At 40.7% G+C, this 10518-nt stretch overlaps 1 protein-coding gene across 1 annotated transcript; it reads right to left on the reverse strand.

The window, feature by feature from the left end:
• Positions 1 to 1960: 1960 nt before the first annotated feature.
• On the reverse strand, positions 1961 to 9845 carry LOC107112345 (vomeronasal type-2 receptor 26-like). The gene is made up of 5 exons (XM_015413468.1): positions 9555 to 9845; positions 7079 to 7942; positions 6140 to 6367; positions 4404 to 4530; positions 1961 to 2862 (listed from the first exon to the last, which is right to left on the reverse strand). Exons 1-5 carry the CDS (start codon positions 9843 to 9845, stop codon positions 1961 to 1963), a joined length of 2412 nt encoding a protein of 803 aa, XP_015268954.1.
• Positions 9846 to 10518: the final 673 nt, after the last annotated feature.

The raw sequence follows: 10518 nt of genomic DNA on the forward strand, positions 1-10518 counted from the left end.
GCTTCTAACAGCCTCTTTATACTTTGTGTTCCTATAGGAAGGACTCAAGCAAATCCCTTCAGGATATGGCTGGATATGTAGAGCCCCTGTTCAGAAGGACTCTCAAATTTACGACCCACATTTCTTCATTAACCCGAAGACTCATTATTTCTGCCTGTCAAGGACATTTCTTCATGAACATCATGAAACAAATTCTTTTATTCTTGCTTTCTTTGCTTAATATGCTGATTAAATAACATGCTCTATTTGTTACTATCTTCACTTTTCCCAAGAGGCCTTCTCAGACGTTCAGCTCACTTTTGGTGTAGTGTTTTTTTGGTGTAGTGGTGTAGTAGCCAGTTTGGTGTAGTGGTTAAGTGCACGGACTCTAATCTGGGAGAACCGGGTTTGATTCCCCACTCCTCCACATGCACCTGGTTGGATGACCTTGGGCAAGCCGTAGTTCTGATAAGAGCTGTTCTTGAAAAAGAGCAGTTTCTGTCAGAGCTCTCTCAGCCCCACCTACCTCACAGGGTGTCTGTTGTGGGGAGGGGAAGGGAAAGGAGTTTGTAAGCCACTCTGAGACACCTTTGGGTAGTGAAGGGTGGGGTATAAATCCAATCTCTTCTTCTTCTTTTCTACATCAGAAATTGTTAATCCTGGAAAGATTCTCAGCCACGCCTACTACCTCTCTACATATCACACACCATATCCAGTCACACTTTCTATTGTCATTTGCCTGCTAATGTCATTCAGCATCTGAAATCACTCCACTTTCTAATACATAGGACAGATGGGCTCACATTCTAGCTGTATCTGAAGAAGTGAGCAGTGACTCATGAAAGCTCCTCCCCTGCCACAAATGTTGTTTGTCTTTAAGGTGCTCCTGGACTCTTGCGCTTTTCTACTGCTACAGACAGACTAACATGCATTGATGTTAAAACTGAAATTTTTCCACAGTAGAAACAAATGCAGACAAGGTATTTAAAAAACAAACAAACGAATGCCATTTTCTCTCAGTGGAAAGAACTGCACCTGCTTTGAGAGGGGTCTTTTGGGGGCATCTGTATAATTGAACCCCTTTGCTCCAATTCACTTGAAATTTGGGAGTATTTAGATTACATGAGTGACTATCTTGGAGCAAATTGGTGTCATGATATTTATAAAAAGCTGCTCCAGACACTTCAATAGATTCCACTTTAAAAATAAAGGTCCAAAAGCATTGTAAAACCCAGAAAAAACATACTGATTTAAATCCTGAACCAGCAATGTCATGTATGAACATAAAAAATTGTCAAGCCAAGTCTACTATCTTTGATGGAAGTGACACACATTCTGACGAATGGGATATTCACTACCAGAACAATTTGGAGAATTTGCACAGCTACTATCTATGGCCCAACATACTAAGATGTAGCAAATGCAAAGCATATAAGAAAGCAACACCTGGTCTCATATATATATATTCTTTATGCATGTATTTCTGGATGTGTGTCATTGTAAAATAAAGAATATTGAGCACTGAGGAAGGCCCAAAGGGGCCAAAACGCATATGGTCCCTAGGTCAAAGGTTTTACCCATCAATTGGATCTGTATAATAATCAGCTTTGAATTATATCGCTTTGAGTCTGATATTTAGACTATTTCTTTTAACCTTATGTATGTTTTATTCATGTGTACACCTTAATAAGCATTTGTATATTTTAATAATAATTTATTTGTTAGTTTGATCCTCTTAGTTTGCAGCTACATTTTGGGTTGAGTTCCCCTCTTGTTTCAGTTTTTGTCATGATTGAAGAATATTCATAAAAAGACCGCAGTGAGTTTTGTTCCCTTATTCATTTATACATATTACTTATTTGTTCAGTCTTGTAGACAATACTTAAGAAATTAAATGTTGTTTTAAAGTGTATGAAATTGTTGTAGTAGGTCAACTGACTGTCTGAACGTACAATAACAAGCATAAATCATTTTAAATCATTTAATTCTTTCTCCTAATTATCTGGTCTCTGCTATTCAGATCAGGTCTCAGAAGAATGATGTAGCACTTAATAGAAAAGATCCAAGCCAGTAATGCAGCACTGGAGGCCAAGATAGAGAAGATCTCCACAACTACCATATATTTCCCTTTGGTGCTCAGATAGGTTGGAACAAAGGACATCCAAACACTGCAAAAGATCAGCATGCTGAAAGTGATGAATTTGGCTTCATTAAAATTGTTCGGCAACTTCCTGGCAAAGAAAGCAACAGCCAAGCTTATGAGAGACAATAGTCCCAAGTAACCCAGGACAATATAAAACATGACCACAGACCCTTCATTACATGCTGCCACAGTCTTCTTAGCCACAGAATGCATGTCTAAATCTGGGAAGGGGGGAGAGGTTCCCAGCCACACTGTACAGATGCCTGCTTGCACAAGGGAGCAGGAAAGGACAATGGAGTTGGCCAGTCTTTTCCCAACCCACTTCCTCAGGCGTGATCCTGGTTTGGTGGCCATAAAAGCTAGAACCACAGTGATGGTTTTGGCCAACACACAAGAAAGAGCCACCGAAAAGACGATCCCAAAAGCAGATTGTCGGATAAAGCAGGTCACAGTGCTTGGTTTTCCAAGAAAGAGCAAAGAACAGAGGAAGCAGAGAAGAAGGGAGAAGAGGAGAACATAGGTGATGTCTCGGTTGTTGGCCTTGACTATGGGGGTATCTTTGTTCTTAATGAAAACTCCTAGCACGAAGGATGTGATCAGGAAACAAGAAACAGCGAGCAAAGCTAAACCAACCCCTAAAGGTTCTTCAAATGCCAAGAAGGTTATCACTTTGTTGATACATCCATCTTTGTCTTTGCTTGAATACTGATCTTCTGGACATTTGATACAATTAACCATATCTGTAAGGAAAGAAAGAAAAAAAACAGAAAGAGGGATCATCCCTGGATATATGAACCTGACTTACACTTAGTCAGGCCATTGCTTTGGATGTTGACTGTTATGTACTAAGATGGCCACAGCTGCACTAGCCAGGCCACGTGGTCAAGCAGGCCTTCGATCCCTAAAACAATAGCTACGGCGGATCCTAGTGCACACCAATAAGGTTGCCCGGATCCTGATGTAGACCTATTATAGACGAGTTCTTGTAAATACAGCCTATCACAGGAATTGGGTGTGTGTTGGGTATGTATGTGGACACGCATATAATCTCACCTCAGACTGGCTGATCATATATGTCCCTGTTGCAATGAGGGAATTTGCCTGGTTAGCTGTAAGGACTGGAGAGCTGCTAGTGGAAGGTGAATAGATGTAATTTGTTATAGGATTTAACATGTCTTACTTGCACACGCTATTTGATATTTCATTTTATACATCTCATTTATGTTTGTGGTTTTATGAATTTTGACAACTTTAGTTTGACTACTGTATTAGAGTGCTGGATTTTTCTGTGAACAAATTTGTTTGTTTGAGCCAGGCCATAGGTTTATGAAAGTCAGCATTGCACTCTTTGATTGAAGACACCTCTCCAAATAGAGACATCTTTCATGTCACCTGCTGACTTTCATCAGGAGACACTGAAGTTTCAGTCTGGGACTATCTCCATGCAAGGCAGATGCTCTACCACTGAGCCACCGACTCTTTCATTAAAGCTTGTGGTTGAGCTGGGGACCTTTACCTCTTCATTCTGTCACTCTACTAAATCACACAATGTATTTGCCAGCATCACCTTTTTGTGAAGACTGAACCTATCATTCCGAATTGTTACAGGGTTCCCTTTCTCCTGCCCATTTACGTTTCAGCTTATATGACAGATGTTTTTTGAAGCCAATCTTTGTTTTAAGAGTAGTCTGGCATTCTTCCCATGCCATTTAAACGCCTTCTTCTATGTGTAGAGGGATGTGGAATGGTATAGTGTAGCCCAATCTTGTCAGACCTTGGAAGCTAGGCAGGGTTATTTCTTTGATGGGATACAACCAAGGAAGACTGAAGGCAAAGGCAAACTATCTATGCTACTCAATCAACTTGAATGCCCATTGCTGGGGTCAATGCCAGATGTCAGTTGTGCCAAAAGTTTATAAAGGTTCTTTTAGATTTCCAATATTAAATCCTTAAAGCTTTTCAGGCAATCTAATGCATATTTATGTTTATTTTAAATATTTTGCCCTCCTTTATCCTGCCCACCTATCACCCCTTGCCATCACAGGCTCAGCTTTATTGATTGATTGATCAAATTTCTACCCCGCCCTTCCAGCCAAGGCTGGCTCAGGGCAACTTACAAAAAACAACATAACATTTGCAAAATACATAAAATATAAGTTAGACAACAATAGTTTCTACTGCATTTCCAGTTACATTCTACGCAGGCATATTCCAAGACCCCTGATTTCTACTGGTCTAGACTCCTGGGAGTCTGCATAGGATTTCATCGTATACCACCTACCTTGTTGGCTTGAAATCTTCCCTTCTGGGCAAGGAACACAGTCATAGCAACAGAATTTCTCCCCTTCTTTCTTTTTCTTTTGGGTACCAGGGTGGCAGTAGCCGTTACACACAGAAATGGGCCGTCCCTATTTAAAAGCAAGAAGTATGGTGGGAGAAACTAAACATTAACAACTGTTTATGTGAGCAGTAAAAAAGGTAATAATAACAAACATTGGATTATAATAATTCTAACAATCAGGTAGTATTTCTTCATTGGTGGCTGAAAGTACTTTTTGCAACCTCTACTTTGTAGGGTGCTATCCTACAGGTGGGCCTGGGTGTTGTCACAGAATTACAACTGATCCCCAGCCTACAAAATGCATGAACACATGAAGCTTCCTAACTGACATATGGACATATGGGAGCAGTGGCACAGTGGGAATATCCCACTGCCTTAACACCCGAACTGTGTCAGTTCGAGCCCCGCACTGGGGGGAGCAGCCAGCCGGCGATACATAGAAATTCCAGGGATTGAACCTGTGACCCTTGCCCCAATCCTGTCATCTTGCTCACCAGAATACTTCATATTTTCTATAAAGATATCATTTAATAGTGGTGATGGCATATTTCAGGGTAAGGAAAGTGAATCTCAGCATACTGATGTGACATAATAGGAGGTGTTCTTAACTACAACAAGATTTAATATGACACATAACTGTGTGTAATATATAATGAATGCCAATGAGATGCACAGGGTTGAAGACCTTTCCTATGAGGAAAACCTGAAGTGTCGGGGTCATTTTAGTGGATAAAAGATACATCTGAAGGGGAACAAGAAAGAGGTTGTTAAAATTATCCATGGGGTAGAGAGACTGGAAAAATAGATGAACAAAAGGAAATCACTTTGAGCCCACTTGTGGGGAATAAATCGAAAGCATTATCATTATCATTATCATTGACCCTTGTTCCATTGGAGTCAGTACTGTCTCCTCAGACTGGCAGCTGCTCATCAGGTTTTTGTGTTTAGATTTTCATGTCACCTCCTGCCAGATACATAGAGATGCCAGGGATTGAACCTGTGACCCTTGCCCCTGTGATCCTGCCATCTTGCTCACCAGAATACTTCATATTTTCTATAAAGATATCATTTAATAGTGGTGATGGCATATTTCAGGGTAAGGAAAGTGAATCTCAGCATACTGGTGTGACATAATAGGAGGTGTTCTTAACTACAACAGGATGTAATATGACACACAACTATGTGTAACACAGAATAAATGTCAATGAGATGCACAGGGTTGAAGACCTTTCCTATGAGGAAAACCTGACGAGTTGGGGTCATTTCAGTGGACAAAAAAAAAATCTGAAGGGGAACAAGAAAGAGGTTGTTAAAATTATCCTTGGGGTAGAAAGACTGGAAAAATAGATGAACAAAAGGAAGTTCTTGTTTACTCAAAGAGTGATTAAATGAGGAGAATGCTGCCACTAGATGTTGTGATGGCCACAGGCATTCATGTCCATATGCATTGGAACAAACTAAATCCATAGTTTCATGTTCTTTGTATTTGCAAAGATTCCAATATCACACCTCCCTGAGATTAAGTCCCGGCTCTTTAGTAATATAAAAGTAAAATGAATTCCTCTCTTGATTATGAAGCTGATCAAAAGCGAAAAGATGAGGATATAAAGAAAAGGAAACCAGCTTTCCCGAGCCAGAGAACGGAGAGGCCTCTGAAAAGGCCCCAAAAGCTGCACCTGGTTGAAATGCGTTTGCCACACAATTCTCTCCTCATGAAGGACGAATACTGGTTCCTTGGCAGCATTGGAATTCACACTTCCTACTTTCACTCTAACAAAAGTCTTGTTTGGGAATGTGACCAAGTTCATGATATTAAATCCATGTCTCATTCCCCTGTTTTTCTTTAAAGACACAGGTTCACCAACTGAGTTGTTAAATGAAATGCCTTGAAGAAATCTGTGAAGCTGTTAGAAAGAACGAAAGAACAGAAAGCTGTAGTCTTAATGCTGGGATTACAAACATTTATAGGACATTTCATGTAGAACTGCTGAACAATGCAGCCATTTCATAGGGTAAGAAGAATAAAATCTATGGCTAATCCTTTTTCAGCACCACACAGGACGAGTTCAGACTGGCAGTTTGTCCCAATATAGGCACGAGCCAGAAACGTTTCACAAATGGATTAAATGGGCCGTTCACAGAGGCACATCTGTCAGGTGTTCCCCCAGCCGTATTCAACCCGTCTTATAATGCTTCCCTCCCGAGTTTAAAAGATACCAGGTGAAAGTGGTATCAAACCCTGGAAAACACGATTATCCCGCATCCATCCCGCTTCCCAGAAGTGTGAACATGAAAAGCCACAATCCGGTAGGGATGCGCTTATGCGCATAAGTGCGCATAACCAAACTACCAGAAAAACCCGCTTACAGCCGCACCTCCGGGCCAACAGTGTGAATGCTCCTTTGTGCCTCCTCCCTAGTATGCTCCCACATCAGTCAGTGCACTGTGATCGGGGAAACCTAGAGTCTGTTCTGGGTCATTCTTGCCATGACTCCCTCCCACTTCAAAGTGTCAGTCTGAAACCAGCCACAACATTCTCTCACTGAATCCTATGCACACCCATTCACTCATAATGCATGTTGCCCCATTTGGCACCAATGCATTCAAGATCTTACCTGCCAAGGATAGAAACGAGGAAATTGAAGTCTTTTGCTCTGAAATATTTTTCTGTATTTGGACATAGAGGTGTGCATGGCATGTAAAGCATGTGCTGTGGCATAAACAGCATTGTAGATGCTGTAACTATGGCCAGTCATACTCATTTCAAAAATATGCCCTGGAAGCCTGTCCAGGCGCTCCTCCCCGGTACACATTGCATCATCATTCTCTGTATCCTGGGGGTCTAGTAATGAACATCCAAATGCTTGTTCCCAAAACTCCTTGAGAAAACCATCTTTGGGTTCCCAATATGGTTTAACTTTCTTCAGAAAGTTGTGGAATTCAAAGGGTTCATTTGAGTGAACTCTGAATGAAAGTGCCCCTTGGAAGAACTGGAAATCCCAGGCTCGCTGAAGGCCTGTTAATGCAAAATCAATTTGGGCTGTCATAATCCACACTTTTCTCAATGACATCTTTTCTGTATAGTTATGACCTGCTAGAAATAGAATACCATTCAAGGATATCATTGTCCTTGATTCTCCATAGAAGATAAATGCACTAGCTTTGCTCTCTCTGAAAGGCAAGTATATATTTGACACCACAGTATAAAGATCATATAGGTTATGCCAATTCACTTGGTTTGGGATTCTCTCTGTGAAGGCCCAACAGATTCCATGCTGGGAAAATAATGGCTCAAGAGTTTGCAAGAAACTATCTCCACTGTCGTCATCCACAGCAAAGAGCCCAACCCAGGTCCATCCGAAATGCTGAAGTAATTTCATAATTCCTGTGCATTGATGGACTTCATTTGGAACCAAGTGGTAAAACAAAGGGGACTGTCTTGTATAACTCTCCTCTTGGGAAAATGAGCCATAGGCGAGCTAAAAGGGAAATCCACAGATATTTCAAGAAATTCATCGAAAGTGCTGCCTATGTGTTCTTGTGCTTGTTTATGCTATGAATATTTGCTGAATGGAGTTTCATAATTTCCCAGAATTAACCCACAGTCCAAACCACCTCTCCTATCACTGAGGTTTGTTCCTTCAATTTACTTCATCCTCCCACCAGACAGAAAATTTCCACACAGCTGCTTCTATAGCCTTTCTTCCATGTTGCTTTATATGCTATCGGATCATGGACAGGTCATGCCTCAATAAATAAGTTCCTTTTTGAACATTTGCTGTAAATAATCTGAAAAACTCTTAATCCTAACAGAAGAATGTAGTTTCCCGTCTCCCTTTAGATACCATGAAGATTGAGGAAGAAAATGTTGTATTTTGTCAGATCCTTAGTTGATATATACATGCACACCATGAGGGAATGGGCTGCCAATATTAATTTATCACTGTACCTTTTTCGTTTTGAGCATGAAAATCATGGGAAGATATCCATGATCCTAATGGTGTCACCATTTGTTCACACAGTATAAAATGTTAATCAATACACAGCTTTATGCCTCATATACCAATAATTGTTCTTGTTGTATAAGGGTATCTATGTATTAGGGACGACGGATGAAGGCCAATGGGCCGAGCCCTGTTTGGTGATGGTTTCTGTGATTGTGGTCTTATTTGTATGCCACCAACTTGTGGAACTTTATTTGTATTGTTTAATGTACACTGTTGAGTACTTAGTCCAGTGGTTTCAGCCTAGAGGTTAACTTCAAGTTCTGTGTTTTTAATGTGTAGTTTAAGTGCCCTGTATAATAACTTGATATATTTTGTTTAATTCATTTTTAACATTATTTGTGATCAACTTTCATGGTGCTGAATTCGATTTTTGGATTCGGTTTGTATACCTCTCCCTTTTTTGGTGTATAGGTTCTCTTTTCCCAACAATTCCCATGAACCAATGTCTGAAGATGGATTTCTGAGTAGCTCATCTGCCCTTGGCAGCTATAAATTCATTTAATTTTTGGATTTTTATTCTGCCCTCCCCGAATGGGCTCAGGGCAGATCACAACAAACAGAAGTCAACAAACCCCAAGCCAGGCACCATTAAATGCATTGGAAGACACCTCACAGAGTCACTAATGCTGAAATGCTAATTTTTCAAGAAATTATATAATGAGTCAATGACAGAGGATTGTGTGGGTCTGTATGAGAACTCACATGTCCTCTTTGCCTGGGATACAAATGGTTCAAACACAAGAAAAGGTTTTGCTGAATCTTTGACTGAATCGAATGTGCTAATATGCTGCAGACCAAAGTGGGTAACCAAGCATCCACAACAAAGACTGTTCTCGCTGAATTTTATCAAGGTGTGGCAATAGAGTGAAGTTTCTAGCAAATACTCATGAGCACAAAATTTCTGACAAGACTTTACAAAAGACTTTGTACTTCCCACTGACCCAGTGAAGCAGCTCTTCCATATCTTTTTTCTTCTTCCTTTTATACATCAGGCTATAATAGATACCTCCCCCTCCTTCAAAACCTCAAAATGACTCCCAGACAAGGAAGTATAATTTTAAAATACTCCATGCACAAATCTTACCTGTGGTATCTTGTAAAGACCCAAGATGTCTGCCATATGGAAGGAGATGTCAGAGCTAAGTCCCCCAATGACTGCCATTACATTCTTCTGAATACCACATTCATAGTTGGGAAAATATCTGCTCGACTGAAAGAGGAGATGCAGAGTGGCACGATAGGTCCTTTGGACACTGTAGTAGCTGTCACAGATGTGGAAACCAAGAGTGGCATTGGGTAAGATCCTGGGGTTCTGGTTGATCTCATCTACAGCAAACACCAAAGCCAGGACATGCTGGTAGTACTTTGTCAGCATGCTGTGAACAGAATTGTATGCTCATTAAGGGGGGGAAATTCTACAATGGTTTGCAACCTTTCTGCCTGTGGTTTGATTTCCTTGGTGTTAGGTAACTACTATTGTTATTTTCTTGTATAAGATAATAAACATATTCTTCATCAGCTCAAATAGCTTTTGGCATATACAAGAAGGTCAATATGTCATCAAGAGTTTAAAATGTACCTAAGCAGCTACAGCACAATGTGTAATCTAGGGTTAATATCTGTGCAATGGGCACGATGCAGCCATTTCCTTCTAAGATGTTTTGCTTTCATAGAACTCAGGGGATAGATTTTTTCACACAGAAGAACATCAGCAGAGCTCTTCTGGATGAGACCAGTGGTCCACATTCCCTGACTTACACAGCTGCTGTTCTGTTGCCCTGATGATCCCAAAACATGGCACAGAGACCAAGGCCGCCTGCTGATCCTGAATCCTAGCAGTGGTATTCCAAGTCCTACTACCTTTGATTTTGGTGATTCATTGAAATTTCTCTCTCTCCCTCTCTCCCTCTCTCCCTCTCTCTCTCTCCCTCCCTCCCTCTCATTTGATTTTGGTGATTCATTGAAATTTCTCTCTCTCTCCTCTCTCTCTCTCTCTCTCTCTCTCTCTCTCACACACACACACACACACACACACATCCCTGTTTTAT

Source organism: Gekko japonicus, unplaced genomic scaffold (assembly GCF_001447785.1).
Source record: "Gekko japonicus isolate JY-2015 unplaced genomic scaffold, Gekko_japonicus_V1.1 scaffold146, whole genome shotgun sequence".
NCBI lineage: Eukaryota > Metazoa > Chordata > Lepidosauria > Squamata > Gekkonidae > Gekko > Gekko japonicus.

What these genes read in the sequence shown, in the direction of transcription:
- LOC107112345 (XM_015413468.1), bottom strand. Translation starts at nt 9,845, where the DNA reads ATGCTGACAAAGTACTACCAGCATGTCCTGGCTTTGGTGTTTGCTGTA. An exon ending in CTCGTTTCTATCCTTGGCAG is followed by an intron (nt 6,368 to 7,078) that starts GTAAGATCTTGA and finishes TCTTTCTAACAG; the next exon opens with CTTCACAGATTTCTTCAAGG. An exon ending in GGCAAACGCATTTCAACCAG is followed by an intron (nt 4,531 to 6,139) that starts GTGCAGCTTTTG and finishes GCTTTTAAATAG; the next exon opens with GGACGGCCCATTTCTGTGTG.